We start from the raw sequence: 25,993 nt of genomic DNA, 5'->3' as shown, positions 1-25,993 counted from the left end.
CTTTGACATGTGGGGGTCCTCTGTGGTGGCATAATTTTTTTTTATAATTGTTGATTTCCTCAAAAAATTTTTGATATGTATTGCACTGAATCTATAAAGCGCTTTACATAATATGGGCATTTTAACAATGTTTATTCTTCTAATCCATGAACACAGGATATTGTTCTATTTCTTTGTGTCTTATGTTATTTAACTATGAGAGTGCCTTATAATTTACGTTCCATAGTTCCTTTACCTCTTTTGTTAAGTTTAACCCTAGGTATATTATCCTTTATGGTGTGATTGTAAATGAGATTATTATCTTAATTTTTCTTTTCTGTAATTATTTTTTTTTTGCATAGAAATTTAACAGACTGATTTTGTACCCTGCCACTTTACTGCCACTTTACTGTTTATTTACTATTTCTAGTAGTTTGTTTTTTAGTGGAGTTTTGTGGCTTTTTCTATGTATCTGTGTCATGTCATCTGTGAGTAGTGATAGTTTCACTACTAGTAGTTTCCTACTCCACTGAGAAAACAAGTCTTGAGCCTGCAATTCTCTCCTTCCATCTTGCACATGATTGCAACCGTCCTTTCCATTTCCCCATGTCTGTGGAAAAGGGTTTACCCTTGCTCCAAAACTCTTCAACTATGACCAGGGTCCAATTTGCTCCCCATCCAACACACTGTCCTATACATTTCTTTTGCTATTTTCTATAGCTTCAATTTCTATCAGTAAATAAACATACAAAAAATTTCTTTTATATTTAAAGAACAGTCCATAATTATATCCACTTTCTCTTCTTCTTTAACTGCCCTAACAACTGTCACTGTCTTCTATTTTGATCACTTTATTGAAGAATCAACCATGCTCAGGTCTTTAATAATTTTTATGTATTGTCAAAGCCATTGGACATTGTTTCAACTGTATCTTAACTGCACTTTTTAAAATTTTTTTTAAAGATTTATTTATTTATTTTATACAAGAACTGGGGTACAGACCAGATGCGCGGGAGGGTGAGAGGATTCACCAGAGACAGAGCAGGGAACAGAACAGGCAGACTGATGAAATACCCTGCTGAGGGGAGCAGCGGGTGAGACAGGAGAGGTCTGCCCTGCCATGTGGGACCCTCACCGGCCAGCAGGAATCGAACCAGCACTGCAGAGGCTGCTGGCAGCTTCACAGCGTGGCGCTCAACTGTCTGCGCCACCAGGGGAGGCCCTCTTAACCGAACTTTTAACTACTCCTTCTCTTTTCCTTGACTTTCAATACACCTGTGTCTCCTACATTTAGTCTGAGCTTTCTAAATCCTTCCCAATCCCATTCTCCTTCTCTTCTTATGCTCACTTTGAAATGAGGCTTTATTCTCATTTACTGGTTAGCCTCACAGAAACCATGGCTTCAACAACAGTTATGACATAAAATGTGGACTCATATGTCTTAATGTGTTTTATAGACTTTCCACATGGATATACCTGAATTACTTATAAGTATCTAAAAATGAGGTAAACTTTTTTTTTAATTAAAAAAGTTCAACAGTGAACTGCTCAGTATTGCCATCACTTGCTTATCTCCGATTAGTCTTATCTTCACCATGAACATTCACTCAGTCCCTAGCTGAACAATGAATGGCCTAAAATGAAATGTATATATGGGAAATAAGACTATGGAGGGAATGTCAGGCATTTAATCTGAATTCCAACATTTAGGGGGATTCATCAAAGGATTTTAATCAAGGTCTAATTCACCCATAGCCAGCTACTTAACAGTTCCCAGGACAGCAGCAATGCCTTTTCATGCGAAATGATCATGCCACTCTTAAAATTAGAATACAGCCTTTCTGTGTTTGATGTGTTTTGGTGGTGGTGGAAAACGTTCTGTTACATGTGTTAAGGGATATAATTTCATTTATATAATCATGCACAGGGTAGCAAAATTGGTTATAAGAATAAATAACTACTAGGATAATAACCAACAGTCAGAGGATTCAGTCAATACTGAGCCTAAAAAGCAACTTAGGATCCTGTGCTGTGATACTTTCTGACAGCACACAGATATCACTTGTACTTGAGAAGCTTTAGAGAGCAAGAAAATGTGTTATTCAGTGATCCCAGTCCTAGATTCATGATAGTAAAGGGTATTATAGAGATCCATGAGGTCATTTCTGAGATCTAAGTTTAGACCAAGGAAATTCAGTAAGAGGGTTGTCTAAAGGCTAGTTAGGACTGCTCAGTTCTTTGAGACTCTAGTTAGGGCTTCTTCCCTCTCAAGTGAAGAAATAATTGAGTGTTTCAAATGCAGCTTTAATTCTTGAGCTTTAGGAGATACATTCTTGGGTCAATTTGCAGAGTGTCTGAATAAAAATACCTGTTTTCTGATTCATAATTACTAGCTACCCCGGGAAAGATTGAAAAAAGAAGGCTGATTAAAGGATCCTGTGTCCACCCTTGAATACTGAATAACTGGTGAATGTTCAACCAACTACCTCATGTTGTTTGGTCTTGTCTACCTAGCAAAGATTCCCCAGCAGATTTTTTTTTCTCAAAAATAATCTGCAGAATTATCAGGACTTACCTGCAATCGGTCTCTGTTTTTAAGCCACGTGATAACAGGTGGGGGCACTGCATCTGATTTGCATTCCAGTGTCACTTGTCTGTTCTGTAACACAGTGAAATCCTGGGACTCATCAATTCCAGCAATATTTGGGGGTACTGGGTATGAAAACAAACACATCAAAGGTTTTCAATTAATAAAACGTAAAAATCTGGATTATCACAGGTATTCGACACATGTTGCTTCTGCTGTATAAAATGAGTCATAAGCTTAAAACATTAGTTATTCAATTTACAGTAAAAATGATTATAAATAAGGTTATTTTTTTTACCTTACTTTAATACTTTCATGTACATTAAATAGTGAACTTCTTCTAAGAGTCACATGAATGATAGGATAATATAATCAACATGATTATTACCTTTTAACAGGTAAAGAAACTACAACACAAAGAAGGGATTCCTTGTCCAGGTTCTACAGTTGATAATCACTTTCTCAAAACATCAGATTTTAAAACTACTAAATTAGGGTATTTTTAACATAATATAAAGACATGTCTATACTTCTCTTGATATGCAGAATGTATCTTATTATCTGACTCATTAAACATTCACATGTCAACTAATGGCAGATTTAAAGGCAGGTGTGTAGAGTTAGGGAGAAGAGGGCACTTAAATCACAGTTTGCACTGCCTAATTATTTAGGCTATGAGAATGAATTAAAAATCTATTTAGTTTTTCTAAATGTTCCTCTCCATGAAGGTTTCTATGTCTATGACTAATAGTATCAGCCAGAATCTTATTGGTCTGACTTTTCTAGAAAGTGACAATAATAAATTTCAAAAATCATGCATGTGTGTGCATGTGTGTACTTACAAAATCAAGTAAAGTGTACTTATAGAAAATGAACAGAATAATTTAAGGAAATAGGGCCTCCCTGGTGGCGCAAGGGGTTAAGACTCAACCAACGAAGCTATCAGCAGCCACTGGAGCATGAGTACAATCCCCATTCAGGGAACTACCCACATGACACAGAAGACCTCTCCTGACTCACCCCCTGCTCCCCTCAGCAGTGTATTTCAATCAGTCTGCCTGTTCTGTTCCCCACTCTGTCTCTGGTGAATCTTTTCATCCACCCACACCTCTGGCCTGTACTCCAGTTCTTGTATGCATAAATAAATAAATATTTAAAAAATAATTTAAGGAAATAAGCCAACATGTATAAAGGTATCTATAAAAGTAATCCTTATATTGAATAAGATACAGAAACAGCCTAAATATTAAAAAACAGGGAAGGAATTAAATTAATGATAGCATATCCATGAAAGGGGACACTAGGCATTTACTAAAACATAATGTTCTAAAAATATGATTTTTGACTGAAAACATGTTCACTATACCATTAAGTGAGAGAAAAACAAATACTATATCACACTTCTATATCACACTTCTGAGATACTGAATCTCACTTCTGTGATTAAAAACTTGATGTGCAAAATGCTCTTTGTGTGATGAGATTATAGATATTTAACATTTTCTTCTATTTTTGAAGTGTTTAATGATTTATTGAATCCATATCCTCTTTTACAGAAAAACTCAGATGTTGCACTATTGAAAGGAATTCTGAAAATGTCAGTCATTTTGGATAAAGCCTTGGTGTGTTATGGAGTTGCTCCATCTTCCATAGCTTATGGACTCTAATTAGGTATTAGTGTCAATAAGTTGCAGGACATTTTGCCAAATTTACCATGCACTCTCACTAAATATTCTTTATCATCATCGCCTGCAGGACTGGATGCCAAACATGTATATCTTCCTGTATCTTCCACCTGTAAAATCCAAATAAGAGAATTATGCATTGCTGACACATATGTCTTGGTAATAAGAATAAATCCCTCCACTGGAGTGAATATAAAAATCTCACACAAAGCAAGGTATCATTATGATAGCCTAATATCTAAAATTTTATAAACATTTAACACTTGTGATGAGCTCTCAAATATTGAGTATTGCTTATCATTTCTATTATATATAAATCAATGCTTAAATAGGGTGTATTTAATGATGTTAGGTGTATTTAACTATTTCAGAAAAGACAAATATATACAGGACCTAGTACCATACATAATAGACTGTATAGTCAATGTTTAATGAAGAAATAAGTACTTATGAGTTAAATTTATTTATTTATTTTTATTTTTTACATCATTGTTCATTTTTAAACAATATTTGCTTCCCCTCCCCAGGTAGTCCCCATAGAATTTCTTTCACCAATGCACGAGTGCACCATCACTATGGTCCCCTGTGCTTCTCCCTCCCTCCCTCTGATCTCTCTCCCTCCTCCTTCCCTGCAGGATGTCTCTGATTTATAATTGTCTGTTTTTGTTTTGTTGTGTTTTATATTGTTTTATTTTTTTTCACTGATGTCTTATTTGGTTCACCTATATAATTTACCTTTTGAAATACTTAGTGAAACAAAAGGACTATATTATGTAATTTGATCACAAATAGAGTCAACCTGACAGCAGACTCTATGAGTGAAAACAGAAACATTTCTTAAAAATCCCTATGCACAGTTTCCACTGAAAGTGTTAGTCTTCATTTATACGTCTGACATTGTGTAGACACAGATCATGCTTATGTATGTATAAAATACACTCTGAAAAACAGATGATCCTATTTCTGCAAAAAATATATTTTTGAAAAGTAGAAAACTTATGTTTTCATTTATTTTACTACTAGAACATTCCTAGAATATTGGAAATTCTTAAATTTGTTGATTCAAAACTGACTTTATAGGTTATGGAAAAACTTTTTTGGTAAGCTGCAGAAACTCCATTGAAAAAATTTATGACTAGATGTTTGGAAAAATACTTAAGTACAATTTTAGAAGAATGACATTCACACAGTCCTTTAATTAAGAATTCAAAAATGATGTACCACTGCTTAGAGAATAAATTCCAAATTTCTCATCATATCTTTAAAACCTCTAAAAGTCAACTTTTCTCTACCAACTCAGTTCATTCCCAATTGATATTGCCCCCTCTATTGTTTTTTTTAAAGATTTATTTATGCATACAAGAACTGGGGTACAGGCCAGAGGTGTGTGTGTGTGGGGGGGGTGAGAGGATTCACCAGAGACAGAGTGGGGAACAGAACAGGCAAATTGATTGAAATACACTGCTGAGGGGAGTAGTGGGTGAGTCAGGAGAGGTCTGCTGAGCCATGTGGGTAGCTCCCTGGCCAGGGATCGAACTCGTGCTGCAGTGGCTGTGGATAGCTTCATAGGTTGTGTCTTAACCCCTTGCACCATCAGGGAGGCCCCCTCTATTGCTTTGACTTAGCCGAACTGGAACCATCATTCATGACCACTCTTAAATCTTTCTTCCTCCAAGAAGGAGGAACAACTGTTTCTTCCTGACAACTTAAGACAACTTAGTGACAGTCACTATTTGGAACTACATTACCTAAAATGTGTTATGTTAACAGAGTATTTGAAAAATTATAGCTAATGAGATTTCTTTGGAGTAAGATTTTTCAGACTTGTTGACATGCATTATAGTTCACAAAGGAGAGAAAGGTATAGTGGATAAAGTTTCGCAAATCTATTTAGAATAAATCACAGAACTAGTATTTTAATGAACATGTTTTAGGAAACTCTGGTCTTACCACATAATTTGGAATTTACAAAGCATCTGTTATCTGCCAGGTATGACTGTATGTTATAGATAAAACATGAAAAGACAAAGTTCCAGTAAGTGAAATATAATATAAGGTGTGTTATAAGAGTGGCTTAACAAAATAAGATAAAAATTTTGGTAAAAAATTCTTCTGGGGTCACCCTGGTTGCCTAGGGGTTATCAGTGCTCTCAGTATGAAGGCCTGATTTTGATCCTCATCCAGGGAGCTAACCCACATATAGTGAAGCAGTCCTCTCCTGTCTTGTCTGCTGCTGCCCTTGGCAGTGTATTTCAGTAAATCTGTGTTCTGTTCCCCACTCTGTCTCTGGTTAATTCTCTCACCTTTTGCACCTCTGGCCTATATCCCAGTTCTTCTATGCATAAATAAATAAATTAAAAAAATTCTTCTACTTCCTTTTTGACATTGAAATTATAACATCAAAGGATTCTGATTCAGCAAGTGGTATGATAGTTAAACCAAGTTTTTGCTGTTACTGCAATGTTTGATGGAGAGAAAAGAATGTTAAAAACATGAATTGGGCTGGATTCCACAGGATAGGTTTTTGAATCAAACCTAGCATTGCAATTAACTCCACCACTGAGCAAAGCTTAATTGACAGGGGAATGCTACATCTCTCCATGCTTACTCACAGATATAAAAAATATGGCTAAAAACACAGCCTAAATAAAGTCTTTGTGAGTGTTATAGACATGACAAAGCTCAGAGCTGAAAACAGTACTGACAAAGTAGAAAATTAGAAATTCTTAGATCTCTTTAAAAAGCTCCTTCCCATTTTTTTTCAGTGAAAATGCACATAAAATATTATTTAATAATTTGTTACTCTGTATTTAAAAGAATGGTGACTGATAATAGCAGCAGCAACAATTATTTGATTTCAACAATAATTCAATTTAAGCATCACTACTTGCTTGTATCATTAATAAGCACTTCCTCTTTAGAAGATCTCCTTAAATCTCCAAGTGTATGAGTTTGGTATTATTACTATTTGTATCTCTAATTTATAGATGACAGCATTAGGGCACAGATGGAGAATATTTGTAATATAGCTTTTGCCTTTCTTAGTAGGACAAAAGATTGTGACAGTAAGACATCTGAGACATATCACTCTCTAATATATTCATATTTCAGATTAAATTCTTTAAATACAAACTAAAAAAAAATCACAATTTAGTTGAATTGATCATTGTTTGAAACATTGTGTCTCTTCAGATTTTTATGTATTTTAGAGAGACACACTTTTTTTTTTATAGAGGCATGTTTTATTTATTTATTTATTTATTTATTTTATTTATTTATTTTTTTGTTTATACATGCACTGGGTACAGTCAGAAGCGCGGGAGGGTGAGAGAATTCACCAGAGCCAGAGCGGGGAGCAGAACAGGCAGAAGGACCGAAGTACACTGCTGAGGGGAGCAGCGGGCGGCAGGAGAGGTCTGCGCGCCATGTGGGACCCTCCTCCAGTGGCCAGGGAGCAGCCGGGGATCGAACCGGCGCCGCAGAGGCCGCGGGCAGCTTCGCAACCCAGCGCTCAACCGCTGCGCCATCGGGGAGGCCTGAGAGACACACTCTTTTGAGGCCTTATATATATGTATGTTGGATTGCTTTTTTGCAAGTTTTACAAAGGACTACATGGTACAAATTAAGAGCATCGGGTAATATATTAACACAGCATTGTGAAAACTTGCAAAAAGAATGTGAAGGAAGGTATCTTGTTTTTTTCAGTTCAATATAATGCCTTCACTTCCATCTAACATGTTACCTCATGTTTACCTACACATGCGTATCACAGAAGCAATGTACCCCTGATAAAGATACAGAAATCTATGATATATTCATATACAAAGGCATAATTTCACAAAGTTTCTCATATATTAGCAAGTGGGAAGTGTAACTTAGGGACAAATAATTGAGCGAACTTTGACACTTACCTGAGCACTAGATATTTGGAGAACCTCTCCTCCTCCGAGAGTTTGCATCTGATCCATCTGTGGAAGGGGCCGTCCATCCTTCATCCAGGTAATTTTAGGAGTTGGGATTCCAGAAGCAATGCAAGTGAGTTCAAGTGGATTGTTAACAATCACTGAGATCTCTATAGGTTCTTCAGATCCATTGATATGAGGTGGTTCTGTTTAAAAAGAATTAAAAACAGTGATAAAATAAACTTACTATTTGATCAAGTAGTGTTGATTAGAAAAACTTTAAGATAAAATTCACCTCAAATTTATGTTCATATGATGCAAACACGTGATTATCACAAGGATACCAAAACTATAATTTTTAGATGTTATTACTATTTGTCACTGGTACTATTCCAAAGAGATGGATTAGGACAATAATAGATCATGAATTTAATGGCATGTCAGCAATTGGGATTTAGAGAATCCCAACTGTAAATATTTGAAAACAATAAAAATTAAACTAAAAGAGGAGAGAGTGTCTAAGATGGCAGGCTAGCACAGACCTGGAGTCACATCTTCCTCTACAAGGCCAGTGGACCAGCAGTTGCACTTGGAAGAGAACTGTGAACTTAATTAGCATCTCCACAAGGAAGTGTCACAGAGATGACTAGAAAGGGTAGGAAGTCCTGAGAAATTGTCCTACCAGGAACAATATTGGGGCCTTGGGAGAGGCAATGGCTCTCCCTCCCTAACATCATGGTCTCTTTTTGATTCCTAGCCTGCTATAGACAGGTAAATGCTGCAGATGATAAAGAAAACAAACTACTGGGTAGGTGCCGAGCTGATACAATTGGGGCTGATGATGGTTAGCTTGGCAGTCCCAAGAAAAACCAGCCCCTCCATTGTCTGAACTTAGCAGGCATCTGAACAGTTTAACTATTGCACAATCTGTGATTTGCTATGGTGCCAAAACTCCCAACCTTCTAGCCATGCTCCTTGTCCCTGAGCTTTGGAGGAAAGGCATTGCCAGCAAAACCCACTGAGATCAGAACTAGGCTGTAACTGAAGATCAATTGCAGTTTGGAGCTTCTGTGAGGGCATCACTGATAGTATCTTGACCTGATAGTATCTTGACCTGATAGTAATTGCCAGATCCCTCTCTCTGCTCCAGTGTCTGCAGCATCAAAGAAGGTTTACACCCTTGGCAAACTATTACAACAACCTCCACATTCCCACATCTCTGGCAATCTCCCTGTGGGCTATGTTTTTGAACTACCACCCTGCACTGATTCTTTTTTTTTTTAAATAATAAATTTTATTTTTATATTCCCCATACATTTGCAACCCCCCCATTCTGACCCCAATCCCTCCCCTCCCGCCCCCACCCCCAAAAAGTGTCTCTGGTTCATAGTTTTTTGTTGATTCTGATTTTCATTTTCTTATAGTTATTCATTTTCCTGGTCCCTTATTTAAGTTCTCTAGATTCCTGCTATGAGTGAGACCATCCGGTATTTTTCTTTTTCTTTCTGGCTTATTTCGCTGAGCATGATCCCTTCCAGCGCCATCCATGTTGCTGCAAATTGCATGTGTTTATCTTTTTTGAATGCTGAGTAATATTCCATGGTATATATGTACCACATCTTCTTGATCCAGTCATCTATTTTTGGGCATTTGGGCTGTTTCCAAAGCTTAGCTATTGTAAATAAAGCTGCTATAAACATAGGGGTGCAGGTGTTCTTTGGAATTGATGTTTCTGTGTCCTTTGGGTAAATACCTAGGAGTGGAATTGCTGGATCATATGGAAGCTCTATCTTTAGTAGGTCCAGAAATCTCCACACAGCTCTCCATAGTGGTTGGACCAGTTTGCATTCCCACCAACAGTGCAGAAGAGTTCCTTTTTCTCCACACCCTCGCCAACATTTGTTGTTGCTAGTTTTTTTAATATGTGCCATTCTCACTGGTGTAAGATGGTATCTCATGGTAGTTTTGATTTGCATTTCCCTGATTACAAGTGATGTTGAACATTTTTTCATATGCCTGTTGGCCATTTGCATTTCCTCTTCAGAGAAGTTTCTTTTTGGCCTTGGATGTTGTTCTTTCTGTTGTACTAATTGAAGCTCATCAGGATGACTGGACCTTAAGAATCAGTGCAGAAGACCTGATGGGCTTCAATTAGTACAACAGAAAGAACAACACCCTGTAACTTACAATTAGTATAATTGTAAGTTACAATCCTGTAACTTCAATTAGTACAACAGAAAGAACAATACCCTGTAACTTACAATTCCAAAGCAAGACTGTCACAGCAAGACTAGGAAGGATAAAAGCCGAGTTTTATCTACAGAAATAATCACAGAGCACCAAACAGAATGAGGAGGCAGAGGAATTGCAATTTACCATAAAGAGTGGATCAAGACTCAAACCTGTGAAAAAATCCCTAATACAACAGAATTGACCAAACTACCAGAAGATGACTTTAGAACAATAATTTTAATAATGCTTACTGGGATTTTGAAAATAGATAACGAAAAAGAGAAGTACAAACAGAGAAAATTTAAAAAAGCTCCAAACAGAAATCACAGAGAGAAGGAATACACTAGCTTAACTTAAAATACAATTGAAATATTCACCAACAGAGTCAATGAGACTGAAGAATGAATCAACGAAATGGATATAGTATAGAGGAAATAATCCAAAAAGACTGGCAGAAAAAAAATAAGAAAAATAAAGACAGCCTAAGAGACCTACAGCACAGCATCAAGAAGAATAACATTCACACCATTAGGGTTCCAAGAAGGAAAAGAAAGAGACGAAGGGGCAGAAATCCTGTTTGAAAAAAAAAAAAAAGAGTAGATGAGAACTTCACAAACTGGTAAAACAAAAAACAACAACCAAACAGAATCTAGATACAGAAAGAGTTCCAAACAAAATAGACCAAAACAGATACACACCACGATGTATTAAAATAGCAAAAAATAAAGATAGAGAATGCTAAAGGCCACCAGAAAAAAGCAAAGTCACATATAAGGGAACTTCCATAAGGCTATTAACATATTTCTCACCAGGCACTTCACAGGTCACAAGAGAATAGCATGATATATTAAGTGTACTAAAAGGAAAAAAAAATCTCCAGCTAAGACTCCTCTAACCAGCTTAGCTAACACTCAGAGTTGCAGGAAAGATAGCAGACACAAACAGTTGAAAGAATTCATCTCTTCTAAATCCATCTTGCAAGAGATACTTTCTTAAATATCAATGGTCTAAATTCGCCAATCAAAAGGCACTGGTAATAGCCAAAGCTCTACTGAAAAAAAAAGAAGGAAATGGAGGCATCACACTCCCAGACTTCAAACTATACTACAAAGCCATAATCATCAAAACTGCATGGTATTGGAACAAGAACAGATATACAGACCAATGGAATCGAATAGAAAATCCAGAAATAAACCCACAGATTTATGGTCAACTAATCTTTGACAAAGGAGCAAAGAATATGCATTGGAGCAAAGAAAGTTTGTTCAATAAATGGTGCTGGGAAAACTGGGTCGCTACATGCAAAAGAATGAAGCTTGACCACTACCTCACACCATACACAAAAATCAACTCAAAATGGATTAAAGAACTAGACATAAGACCTGAAACCATAAAATACATAGAAGGAAATATAGGCAAAACACTACGGGATTTGCACATCAAAGACATCTTTACAGACACATCACCCAAAGCAGTGATAGTGAAGACAAAGATAAACAACTGGGACTACATCAAATTAAAGAGCTTCTGCACAGCAAAAGAGACAATAACAAAAAAAAAGAGAAACCCCACCAACTGGGAGAACATTTTTGCACCCAACACTAATGATAAAGGACTGATCACAAAAATCTGCAAAGAGCTGATGAGACTCAGCAACAACAAAGAAAATAATCCAGTCAAAAAGTGGGCAGAAGAGCTAAAAAGAAACTTCTCTGAAGAGGAAATGCAAATGGCCAACAGACATATGAAAAAATGTTCAACATCACTTGTAATCAGGGAAATGCAAATCAAAACTACCATGAGATACCATCTCACACCAGTGAGAATGGCACATATTAAAAAAACTAGCAACAACAAATGTTGGCGAGGGTGTCGAGAAAAAGGAACTCTTCTGCACTGTTGGTGGGAGTGCAAACTGGTCCAACCACTATGGAGAGCTGTGTGGAGATTTCTGGACCTACTAAAGATAGAGCTTCCATATGATCCAGCAATTCCACTCCTAGGTATTTACCCAAAGGACACAGAAACATCAATTCCAAAGAGCACCTGCACCCCTATGTTTATAGCAGCACTGTTTACAATAGCTAAGCTTTGGAAACAGCCCAAATGCCCAAAAATAGATGACTGGATCAAGAAGATGTGGTACATATATACCATGGAATATTACTCAGCATTCAAAAAAGATAAGCACATGTAATTTGCAGCAACATGGATGGCGCTGGAAGGGATCATGCTCAGCGAAATAAGCCAAAAAGAAAAAGAAAAATACCGGATGGTCTCACTCATACAGGAATCTAGAAAACTTAAATAAGGGACCAGGAAAATGAATATAAGAAAGTGAAAATCAAAATCAACAAAAAACTATGAACCAGAGACACTTTTTGGGGGGTGGGGGGCGGGAGGGGAAGGATTGGGGTCAGAATGGGGCATTTGCAATTGTATGGGGGAATATAAAAATAAAATTTAATATTAAAAAAAATAAATTATCAGCTTTAAATTTTGATATAGACCTCTTCTGATCTGGCTTCCAAAAGCATCTGAGAACTCCCTAATCAAAAATGATCTTTTTTATTTAACCAAAAAGCATGAAATAAAATTCAGAAAATGTTACTATAAAACAACAACAACAACAACAAAAAAAAACAAAAGGCACTGGTTGGAGCAGAAACCAAAGCCTTCACTTTCTGCTATCTCTAGGAGAACCATCTGAATTTTGAGGATAAATATAGGTTTAAAGTAAAATGTTGGAAAAGAATCCTACAAACGATACTTAACAAAAAGGCAGAGATAGTCATACTTATATAAAATAAAAAAGACTTCCTGCTAAAAAAGGTAACAAGAAAGGTCATTAAATAATGATTAAGGGAACAATGCATCAGGAGTACATAGCACTCATCAATATACATGTACTCAACAGCAGAGCATTAAAATATGTACAGTAAATATTAACAAGCCTAAAAATATACATTGACAGCAACACAATGGTAGTAAAGGACTTACATATCCCACTTAAATCAATGAACAGATCAACCAGACAGAACATCAATAAGGAAACAACAGTTTTAAATGAAGAATTAGACAGATGCATATACTAGATATTGATAGGGCATGCTACCCTCCACCCTTGCATCAAAAGTGCACATGGAACACTCTTGAAGAGCTAAATAAATGAATAGAAATAGATACAACAATATCTTACAAGATCCTAATGATGTACAAAAGGATTGATAGAAACTAAGAGCCTGTTCTTTGAAAAGATAAATAACACAGGCGAACCTAGATGCTAGGCTCACTAAGAAAAAGAGAAAGAAAACTCTAATAAACAGAATTGGAAATTAAAGAGAAATTACAATTGACATCACAGAAATACAGATAATAAGAGACTATTTTGAATCTCTTTATGCCAACAAAATGGTCAATGTAGAAGAAATGGACAAATCCTTAGTATTATACAACCCCCCAAAGGTTGAATCAGGAAGAAGTAGAAAATAGACTAATTATGAGCATGGAAATTAAAACAGTAATCAGAAGTCTCTCCACCTCAAAAATAAAACAGGTTTTTCCAGTGAGTTATACCAAGTCCTCAAAGACAATTAAGTGCCTATCCATTTCAAGATCTTCTAAAAAATTGAAGAGAGAACACATCCATATACACTTTATGACATCAGAATTGAAACTGATACCAAATGTTGAGCAGGAAATCACAAAAAATAAAACTATTGACCAATATTTCTGACAAACATAGATGCTAAAATCCTCAGCAAAATCTTAGCAAGCCAAATTGAACAATACATTAAAAGGATCAAACATCATATCCAAGTGAGATTTATTCCAGACATTCAAGGATGGTTCATCTTACACAAATTGGTGTAATTCACCACATCAACAAAGGGAAGGATAAACATATGATCATATCAACAGACAGAAAGCAATTTGACAAGATGTAATATCCATTTCTAATTGAAGTTCTCAATAAAATGGTATAGAAGGAACATTTCTCAAGATAAAGGTGACACATGACAAACTGATATCTCAATGGTGAAAAACTGTAAACCTTTCCTCTGATCAGGAATAAGATAATGATGTCCACTCTCATCACTATTATTCAACCTAGTTTGGAAGTCCTTGCAAGAGCAATTAGGCAAGAGAATGAAATAAAAGGAATCCAAACTGGAAAAGAAGAAGCAAAACAATCACAAATTTAGATGATATGATAATATACATAGAAACTCCTAAAGATTTTACTAAAAATGCTTAGAAACAATAAGTCAGTAAGGCTGCAGCCTACAAATTCCAGATATAAAAGACTAATATATTCCTACACCCTAACAGCAAATAGAAGAGAAAGAAATAAAAAAAAGCAATTCCATTTAAAATTGCATCAAGAAGTAATGAATACCTTGCAATTAACTAAGGTGAAAGATTTATACAAGAAAAACTATAAGACATGGTAAAAAGAAATAAGACACAAGAAATGGAAAGTTAGTCCATACTTGTGGATTAGAAGAATGATTGTGCTTAAAGTAGCCATCTTACCTAAAGCAGTATACAGATTTAATGGAATCAAAATTCCAGTATCTTTATTCAAGGAAATAGAGAAAACACTACTGAAACATGTATGAAATCACAAAAACCAAAAACCCTAAATAGTCAAAGGACTCATGACCAAAAAAAAAAAAAAAGGTATTATTTCCAATATAGATTTCTAACTATCCTACAAAGAAACAGTAACTAAAAGTATGGTATTGGAATAAAAAGTATGGTATTGGAATAAAAACAGACACACAGGTCAATGGAATAAAATTGGAAATCCAGAAATAAACCCATATGTACATGGACAGTTAATTTACAACAATGGAATCAAACCATAAAATGGAAAATAGAAAATCTATTCAAACAATTATGTTGGGAAAACTGGACAGGAACATGCAAAGGATGAATCTAAACTATTTTACACCATCAACAACAATTATTTCAAAATAAATCAAGTATTTGTATGTAAAATCTGAAACCATAAAATACATAGCAGAAAACATAGACAAAAACTCTCCTTGACATTAGCTTCAGTAATGTCTTTGGGAACTCAACTACAATGGTCAGAGAAACTAAAGAAAAAGCAAACAAGTAGAACTACATCAAATTAAAGTTTCTGCTCAGCCAAAGACTCTATCATTTAAACAAAAAGAAATGCTAAAAAATGAAAGAAAATAGTTGCACATAATACAATCCAAAAAGGGACTAATATCCAACATCTATAAAGAACTCATACAACTCAACAAAATAAAATAAATAATTTAATAAAAAAAGGGAGAAGATTTAAACAGATACTTCTCCAAAGAAGACATATACAACAGGCACATTCAAAAAATGATCATCACTTGTTATCAGGGAAATGTCAATCAAAACCACATCAGAAAACCACTCTTATAAGCACGAGAATAGCTCATAGTAAAAAGACCAGAAACAAGAAGTATTGGCGAGGATGTGGAGAAAAACAGAACTCTTGTACACTGTTGGTAGGAATGTAGCCTGGTCCAGTCTCTATGGGAAATGGTACAGAAATTTCTCAAAACATAAAATATAGATTTACCATTGATTTGGTAATCCCACTCCTATGTATTTACCCAAAGAATATAAAAACACTGATTAAAATATGCACTCCTTTGTTCATTGCAGCACTATTTACAATAGCTGAGCTATGGAAACAGTGACAGATGACAGATAAGATGTCCAATGACAGATAAGATGATGAAGCAGATGTGGTTTATATAAACAAAGGAATACTACTCAGTTAGGAGAAAGATCAGATGATTTCACTCATATGTTGAACATAAAAAAAGCAAAGCAACACACAAAAATAAACCCCTAAAATATGTACAGTATTATAAACTGTCACTTCAATAAACATAATTAAAAAGTAAACCTGAAGAGAGGTATTTAAATGTATTAGTGTGTTTTTGCATCTTTCAAATATCTATTGTTCCTATGGAAGCAATAGATAAATTATATGGAATTTTGGTATTATCTTTTCTACACAGAACTTTAAGAGGAAATAATGACCAAGCAGAAGAAAAAATACTTATATTTGGAAATGATTTCTGCATAAAACTCATTTGATATGTCTGGAGAGGTATAATTTTTATTTTATTTTATTTTTTTACTTCTAAGTTCCTTCTCAAGAGCTCAATAACATCTCAAGAGGATTTTAAAAAATCTAAACATTTGGAAGAAACATGAACATTTCTTAGTCTTACTAACCTCATTTTAGAAATACCTTTAATAAAACAGACTTCCCTTACAATGATCATTCAAGTTTTCTATGACTGTTTCCAAGCTTACTATTTCACAAGCAGCCCAAATAGTTTTTGGACAGCTTCAGGAATTACCTGGGGTTGGTTGGTTGGTTGGTTGGTTTTAATTAGGCACATATTTATTGCACAGAGACTCTCAGCAAAGGATCTGGAGTCAAATTGCTTGAGTTTGAATCTGGGTTCCAATAATTATTAGGTTAGTGAATTTGAGCAAATCCTTTAAAATAGGGAAAGAAATATTTCTTAACTAACAGAATTATGAGGATTCAAGAGATAATATATACACTAAGCATTTCTCTTGTATTTCTGAATCTGTTTTATCTTATTGTACACATAAGGATTTTTAAAAAGTTACTACTATTACAATCCCAATTATAGCTCTTGGTATCATTGTTAAAACCTGTTTCCTAAAGATTTTATCTATGGTCCTCATTTTTCTTTCTTGACAAAGATATATTAAATCTGTACTCCTCTTTAGAGTATAATTAAGAAATTAGAATTTCTTAACCATTGTCCCACATTACTTTCATCTATTTTATGTATTACTGTCAAAAATACATTTTCTTAACTGCAATTTAAGATTGATTCAAAATTTTTGGCTTAAAAGATTTTAGTGGATCTATGTTGCTTACTAAATTAAATAAAACTCATCAGGGCATTCAAGGCTTCTACAACATCTATCTTTATAACATGGTTTACTTTTTTTTTAAGATTTATTTATTTATACAAGAACTGGGGTACATGCCAGAAGCAGGGGAGGGTGAGAGAATTAACCAGAAAGACTGGGGAACAGAACAGGCAGATGGACCAAAGACACTGCTGAGGGGAGCAGTGGGCGAGACAGAAGAGGTCTGCGCCATCTGGGTAGCTCCTTGGCCGGCCGGGAATCAAACCTGCACTGCAGAGGCTGCAGACAGCTTCACAGCACTGCGCTCAACCAGCTGCGCCACTGGGGAGGCCCAACATGATCTACTTTTAATATACTTATATGTAACCTAGATTACAAATTAGACAATTTCTCTCCCTTAACAAATCCAGTACTTTTTTGCTCTGTGACTTTACAAATGCTATTCCTTTTACTGCAACATACCCTCAGACCCATCACCTAACTCAGCATCTTCAAGTACCATCAAGGTCACATAAATATCATACGTTCATTTGTAAAAATCATGAATCCTTTCTTCAGTCTCTCAACAAACTATACAATTTCTAGTCCTATTAATTTCCATAGTATGTATCACTCAAAATCACTTATCTGATTCTCCATTTGACTATGCTTGACTGTGGTAATTTTTTATTCTCCTCACTTACTGGTTATATACTATGTATTAGTGACTGCGGATACAAAGAATAATTAGATATGGCCTTTACCCTCAAAGGCTTGTAGTCACTAGATTTAAAACAATGACAACAGAAATAACATGTTCCGAATGATTTAAATGCCAGTCATCAGATCTTACGTTTGCTAAGTGACTGTAAACTATTTAACTCTGTGTCTGGTCCTGTCTTGTACTTTGGGCAGAGCAAGCATTATTTACACTCTGATGACTCCAGAGCTTATATTTCCAGAGTAGATCTCTATCCTGACCTCCAGATACATAAATCTAATGATCACAAAAACATCTCTAGTGGGATCTTTGAAAATAACTTCAAATTCAACAAGTGTTCAGATGGACTCTCTTCTTATACTCCATCCCTGATCGGTCCTTCCCCAGTTTTCCCAGCATTTATGTGACTGATTTACCAAATCACCCCATCACATAAGTCAGAAATGAGGAGTCATCCTTGTTATTATCTTCTTCATCATTGTCCTGTGTTCAAATCTATAACAAAGACCTAATACTTCTACCTGTGATCATTTCTAGATACATCTTTGCTTTTAGCTTCTAGCACTAATCTGAGGTACGATATGGTTTACTTAGAATTAGAATCTTCTCCTTTCTGGTTGTAGGTATCTACCCGATATTACTTAATTATTTTTCATTTTAGTATGGCCTGATTGTTTGGATGCTGATAATGTATTAAAAACTACATTTCTTAACCTGTTTATTAGAGAGCAGATGGAGGGTCATGTGAGAATTCTGATCAAAGACCAATCAATGGAAGTGGTTTTGCAGTTTTCTGAGAAAGTCCCTAAAGGGACAACTCATTCCTTTCCCATTTTCCTTTTTTATTATTGCATCTAGAGCATCAGCTGGTGATGCTGAGGATGAGGAGGCCATCCGTGATCACTGACCAACCAAGGCCAGGACAACCGGCTGAACAATGCAATTACTGCAGCTCCAGATGCCTCACTTAGTGAGAAGAACACATTTCTTTGTTTCAGTGACTGCATTTAAATTGTTCTTCAAGCCAACACATTCCTAACTGGTCTTGCAGAGTCCACTCCTGCCCTGCTCCAAATTGCTTTCCACTTTGTTATAGAGTGGTCTCTTCAAACTGTAATTTCCCTGATGGCATTTCATTTATCAGAACTTTCAATGATTTTCCATTGTTTTCAGATAAAAACCAACTTTTTTATCCTAATAAGTAATTCTTTATCCTTTAAATATTATAATGTTGTGGAGTCTGCATCAGGTATCACCACCGTTGGACACCCACCACAGACTATTGCGCTTTCTTCCCTCTTTCCACCCTCTCCCCACTTCAGATGCTTCAGTTCTATAGTCAGTTTTTTATTATTATTATTTTTTAAAGATTTATTTATTTATGCATACAAGAGCTGGGGTACAGGCCAGAGGTGCAGGGGGTGAGAGGACTCACCAGAGACAGAGTGGGGAGCAGAACAGGCAGACTGACTGAAATACACTGCTGAGGGGAGCAGCAGGTGAGTCAGGAGAGGACTGCTGTGCCACATGAGTAGCTCCCTGGCCAGGGATTGAACTCATGCTGCAGTGGCTGAGGATAGTTTCATAGGTTGTGTCTTAACCCCTTGTGCCACTAGGGAGGTCCTGTAGTCAGTTTTTAAGGGTTAGCTTTTAAGGTTGTCTTTCTCTGGTTCTTGAAAACTAAAATTCTTACTGTGGTCAACGAAGTTCTTCATAGTCTGGAACATATTAAGCCCCCTAACTTGATTTTAGGTGATTTTCTCCCTTGTTTCCAGTATTCTAGCTACACTGGACTCTATACTATCTCATCATGGTACCTGCCACCATGTGGACAGAATTAAGTTGAAAATAGAAGCTCTACAACTTAGGACATTAATGTCTGTGGGTAGCACTGATCCAAATGGAGTTTTCCAGGTTTTAACGGAATTAGCATTCATCAAATGCTGAAATGCTAAAACTCCTCATCTTTCTGCTGAGGCAGTTTTCAAACCCATTTTAAGAAAATATTATTGTTAGAAGCCTTTCAACTGGGAAGACTGTTCCTTAAACACAACTTTAAATATGTTACTGATATATTCTCCATCCAGAAATGCATGGGGTTGTGATTCTGCTCTTGAATTTTTGATTTGTAGAGAAGTGTGTCTTCTCTCTTTCTCCACTGGACATGCAGACAGTTTCCTGTGCTTTCATGTCTGTATGAATACAGCAGACTCTTTAATTCACTCTTTGCTCTGTCATCAGAGGGCTTTGGGGGAAATAAAATCTGGCTGCAACATAGTCCTGTTTAGGCTTCTTCCACTGCTTTGGTGATGAGGTCCACATTCTCTAAAATGTTCCCAAGACTCCTCATAGTATGGTTTCTGCCCATTGATATTTCCAGTCTTGTCTCTTGCTACTCTTCTTTTCACACAGTCTATGTGAATATAACTGACAATTCAAGTGCTGTCACTGTTGGGGAAGATGTTGGCAAGTCCTCACTCACCTCCATGAACTACTATCCCTTTTAGGGCTCAGATTGATCCTTGAAATAGTATCAGAAGCATGCAATGGCAGTGAATGTTGTTTTAGCTATACAATATTCATCACACTCGAAAGCAACTGCTTGCTCAGGTTCTGTATTCCACCAGAAGTAAGAACTTGAGGGTGGGACTTTCTCAATGACACATTCAGGTACCATATGTCACATAATAGATAGTCAATAATTATTTGTTACATGATGACCAGCAGTGTGCCTGGCAATAATGTATATTTAATGATAATTATTTAATATGTGAATAATGAATGTGCAACATCCACATTCACCTCATCTTATGTTATCCCTTATACTGTGTGAAGTGATATTCAGAAATTTATTTTTTCTGCCCCCCTCACAGACACACTTGTTCTTTTGTCTCTAAATATCCTGAAATACCTCTTCCAATATTACCTTTCATTTTATGGAACACTGTTGACAGCACTGTAGCTCTCCAAGTTTATTTAGATATTTTTCTGCCTCCCTTTATAGTTAAAATGCCCATTAATCCAGCTGCCAAGAATCTAATTCTGTTGAGCTTAATCCAACCACTAAGCATTATGTGTTAGATGCCATGTTAAGAAATGGGAATATGGCAATAATTAAGTAGATACTGCTTCTCACACAGCTTAATTAAAGATGAAGCAGACTTTTAAAGTTCCACAAATAATTACATTTTAATAGGTGCTATGTGAAAGATTACAGGGTGTCCTGAGAACATGCTAGCCTGGCTAGATGCTTGCCAAAATTCTTCTTGTTCCTTGTGGGACAAATTTCTATGCAGGTTTCACCTAAATCACAGTGTAAAAACAGTTTCCAAAAAAAATTACTCATCATTAAAATACTAAGATTATTAAACTCATCTTCATTTCTCTTCCAAGTCAAAATATTTTGGATACAAGGAAAAGATGAATTTTCTTTTTATAATATTTGTGATGTATAGAACATTGGGATGCACAAATATTTACTTTAATGTACACAAGAGTAAATAAAACTAAACTATTTGAAATGATTATTCCAACCATAATATACAGATTGGATTACTTAAAGTGAATTTGGAATAGCAAATATTATTATAAATATTCTGCTTTTCCATTAATTTGTTATTATCGGATGCATTTTTAGTTCTTGGAAAATATTAAACAGCTACGTATCAGTTGGTTTTATGATATCGTCATGGAACAATGTTTTACAAGTAGGAGTTCCAACTTTTTTGGCAGATTAGAAACACAATTTAAATTTAAATATGCTTCAGATAAGTGTCAACTTACATGAATTACAAAACAATGATATTTTTACAAGTTTTGTCCCAGAGTAATGATTCTAAGAATCATTATTTACTAAAGACTTATTTACTAAGTCTTTTTTGCCACTTACTTCCCAATGACTAACATTTATCAGAATGTTCACATACCTAGGACCTTCAGGATGAAGGTTTTGCTGACTTCTCCAGCTTCATTGGAGGCAATGCAGGTGTATCTTCCTGAGTCTTCAGGGCTTGCTTTGATGAGCTGAAGGATCATTCCTTGAGTGCTTATTGTCAAATGGGCTTCAAGTCCCAGAGGTTGGCCATCTCTAAGCCAGGACATGCTAGGAGTCGGAGTGCCATCTGTAAAGCATGTCATAGAGGTGGAACTGCCTTTGACAATGGTAATCTCCTCTGTTCCCATTGCATTGTCCATATTTGGGGGTACTACATAGAAAACAAAACAGGCAAAAGTTGTATATCTATTATAATTTAAGATAAATTTAAATAAAATATAAATGACTCTATTATTCTGCAGTATTTCTACAATATATAAAAGTATAGAATTTAAAACAGCATATCACTAATTAAAGACTTTAAAAATAGGTAGGCTAATTATTTACCTTCTAAAACATTAGCAATGAAACCTTGGAATTGTTTTCTTGTAGAATATGCAAAATGTAAATGTGTTTTAAATTATGCCTATTTTTTTAACTTCTTCAGTTTGACTCCTTAATTTGCTTAAAATGTATATTATTTCTAGTAGGGTATTTTCAATACTTAATAATATCAAGTTCTAGAGTAGGTTTTATATAATCTAATCTAAGTCATATGTAGGCTACAACAAACAGTACATAACTGTGCTGAGATCACCTTGATTTATTTCAGAAATAGACTGAGTTCTCTCTCTATGTACAAACAGATATGTGTATGTATAATATATATACACATATATCCATTCAGATTTTAAGTACTCTAAGTAATGCTTAAAAGCATTACTAATATTCTTATAAAGCAAATTTAATTTTCTCTTTGTATGAAAAAATTGGTCTAGAATCTGGATTGAAATGTTATTTTTAAAAATTTAGATTCAAATTGTGCAAAATTCCAGGTTAGAAAAGCATTTTGATATACAAACAGTTCATTCCAATAAATATGGACCCTTTGGGAGAATATCCTCTCAAATGTGTCAATATCTAAATATAAGCCTGGTGCTTAATATTGTACACATAATAAAGTAATAGAGTTATTTCTATGACATACCCAAGACTTGAAGACTATAATGTTTATTATCTACCCCAGCTCTGTTGGAGGCCACACATGTGTACATGGCAACATCAGACACCTGAGCTCTCACAATCCTGAAAAATAATATAACCCAACATTTTATAATTGATCTCATTCAAAATATACAAGTAATTGTGAATTAAACATAGATTATAGAAAATGACTTATACTGGAAAATTTTATTTTTGTAGTTTAAAACCACCCATCACAAAATATATATGCAAATGCAATTTATTCTTTTTTTTGTTTTTTGTTTTTTTAAAGATTCGTTTATTTATTTATTTATACAAGCACTGGGTACAGTCAGAAGTGCGGGAGGGTGAGAGAATTCACCAGAGCCAGAGCGGGGAGCAGAGCAGGCAGAGGGACCGAAGTACACTGCTGAGGGGAGCAGCGGGCGGCAGGAGAGGTCTGCGCGCCATGTGGGACTCTCCTCTGGTGGCCGGGGAGCAGCTGGGGATCGAACCGGCGCTGCAGGGGCTGCGGGCAGCTGCGCAACCCATTGCTCAACCGCTGCGCCACCGGGGAGGCCCTGCAATTTATTCTACAAAATGGATTAGATACAGCAAACCACTGAAAATATAACACAATTTGAGAGGTTAATATTTTTCAAACATACATTAGTAGAGAACAATGCCAATGTGAAAATCCCATGATTGGAGTAAATATCTTCCTACCATTTCGTAATATAAAGTCTGCTAAAATAGTAGTTTTTGGAAATATGTAAGAGCTATATATATCTGTCTATAAAACACCTATTTTATACAAATTTACTAAAACATGAGGATTGAAACAATAAAAACCTTTGGATTTCCTATTTGTTGTTCTCTATAAAGCCAGAAAGGGGAAAAACAGTAGTGAAAACTTAGGAGAAAATATTTTTATGCTTAAAAATACTTAAACAACTATTTAGATGAAGGCAAAGTTTACAATCACAGTGATTTTGTCTTTGAGTAAATCGCACACAATAAAGCTGACCTGATAACTTGCCCGCCTGACAGCAACCGGATATGGGAAGAGAGAGGCAGTGGAAGTCCATTCTTCAGCCAGCTGATCTGTGGAGGGGGCATTCCAGTGGCTCTGCATTCAATATTTATTGAAGTATCCAACAAGGCTATTATTTTCTCTGCTGCTTCTTTATTACCCCTAATTACAGGTGGAACTGTGTCATAGAGAAAATGAGAGAGAAAAGCAGGTATGTCTTACTGCTCCAAATCATTTCAACTTTAATGGCTGATATATAGTTCTTTGTAGCCCAGAAAGAAACAGCAGTAACATTAACTTTTAAAACTAATGTTAGGCCTCCCTGGTGGCGCCGGTGGTTGAGCGCCGCACTGTGAAGCTGTCCTCAGCCTCTGCAGCAAAGGTTCGATTCCGGCCAGCCAGGGAGAAACCCACATGGTGCAGCAGACCTCTCCTGTCTCGCCCGCTGCTCCCCTCAGCAGTGTATCTCAGTCTGCCTGTTCTGTGGTACCCTCCTGCATATCTGGCCTGTAGCCCGGCTCTTGTTAAACAAATAAATCTTTAAAATTTATTTGTATAAATAAATAAATAAATAAATAAATCTTTAAATTAATAATTTTTTTAAAAAAAATAAATCTAAAAAAATCTTGGGGGCGGAGCAACATGGCGGCGAGGAGACGCTGCGAGTAAGATCTCCCATTAAAAAAAGTTAATAGGGAGGAAAAGCGGCAGGTCCCAGTGAGAACTGGGACACGGAAGATAAACGGACGACTCCAGCAAACTACCCGAAGAAGAAAGTGGCCATAAAAGAGGACTAGAAGGGAGGGAAGCGCAGAACCCTGCTCCCCTCCCCCGCCCACAGAGGCGGCACTCTCCAACCGGCAGAGAGGAGGGAAACAACAAACTAAAACGGCCACCAAGAACAAACAACGCAGCAAGCGGGACTGTGAGTGGAAAGGAACTATTGCAGCCACCACACCCCTTGAACTGGAGCTGAGGCGAACCCTGCAGGATTCGCCGCGGCGGTGAGCGAACGGCTCCGGGCGCCATTAGAGAAGAACAAAGACCCCGGGAGATGCGCACACAGCCCGGGCTGCCGGTAAGCTTGCGCGGATAGCAGCGCGCTCGGCGCGCTTGAAAAGCAAGTGCAGACCAGGATCGCGGCTGCCCAGGTCCCCGCGCCTGCGACCTAGGCTTGGGAGACGACCTAGGCTTGCGGGGAGACGCACGGAGGTCCTCACTGAGGTGAAGGTCCCTCCCTGAGTAAGCAGGAACCAGGCGCCCAGGCACGGGAGCGATGCAAAAGGCGCCATTCCCACGCCACTGAACTGGGCTACAGCCCGCGTCCTGGAACTGAGGGCTTTGGAACTGAGACCCGGGGCACGAAATTAGGGGCGTGGGTTCCCCACGACGGTGGGGCACAAGGCAGACACAGCACCCCAAAGCCGTTGAGGTGTACCCTACCATCCCCGCTTTGCTCCCTGTCCCACGGGGTGGAAAATCAGCTCCCCAAGGGCTCTAGGAGAGATCTTTGGCGCCACCTAGCGACTTGTAGCCAGCACAGGCTCCTGAAGGAGCTAGTGGCCAGCTGGGGAGTTAGCCCACACCGGGCCCCTTCCGAACAAGTAGTCTGAGCCCACAGGGAGAGCGAGCACCCACAGCCAGGGCAGACCAGGCACGCAGAAGAGTGTGCCTGACACCGGACACGCAGAGGGAGTGTGTCCCACATCACCATTTTAGAACAGGGACATTTCTTCAGTAAAGACTACCTGCAGAAGGCTTCCTCAGGAGCCAGAGGTGAGCGGGGGAAGTTCGCCCACGCCAGACCCCCTCTGGCCTGCAGTCCAAGCCCAGAGGGGGAGCAGGAACCCACCGCCGGGGCAGACCAGGCGCACAGGGGAGTGTGTCCCCACATCGACATTTTAGGACAGGGACCTTTCTCCAATAAAGACTGCTTGAAA

General features: G+C 36.9%; 1 protein-coding gene across 1 annotated transcript in view; it reads right to left on the bottom strand.

Annotated features, from left to right (window-relative positions):
• Positions 1–25,993, bottom strand: part of HMCN1 (hemicentin 1) — a gene marked incomplete at both ends in the record, with an annotated part of 509,757 nt that overhangs the window by 80,227 nt on the left and 403,537 nt on the right. The window contains 6 exons of the mRNA XM_084251187.1: positions 2,555–2,691; positions 4,280–4,361; positions 8,163–8,359; positions 21,951–22,229; positions 23,046–23,143; positions 24,048–24,231. Coding sequence (XP_084107313.1) covers positions 2,555–2,691; positions 4,280–4,361; positions 8,163–8,359; positions 21,951–22,229; positions 23,046–23,143; positions 24,048–24,231 — 977 coding nt within the window. The remainder of the gene's footprint in view (positions 1–2,554; positions 2,692–4,279; positions 4,362–8,162; positions 8,360–21,950; positions 22,230–23,045; positions 23,144–24,047; positions 24,232–25,993) is intronic.

The sequence above is a fragment of the Talpa europaea genome (assembly GCF_964194135.1).
Source record: "Talpa europaea genome assembly, chromosome: 12".
NCBI lineage: Eukaryota > Metazoa > Chordata > Mammalia > Eulipotyphla > Talpidae > Talpa > Talpa europaea.
The sequence above is the reverse complement of the archived record's forward strand: the minus strand, read 5'-3'. Positions and strand labels throughout refer to the sequence as shown.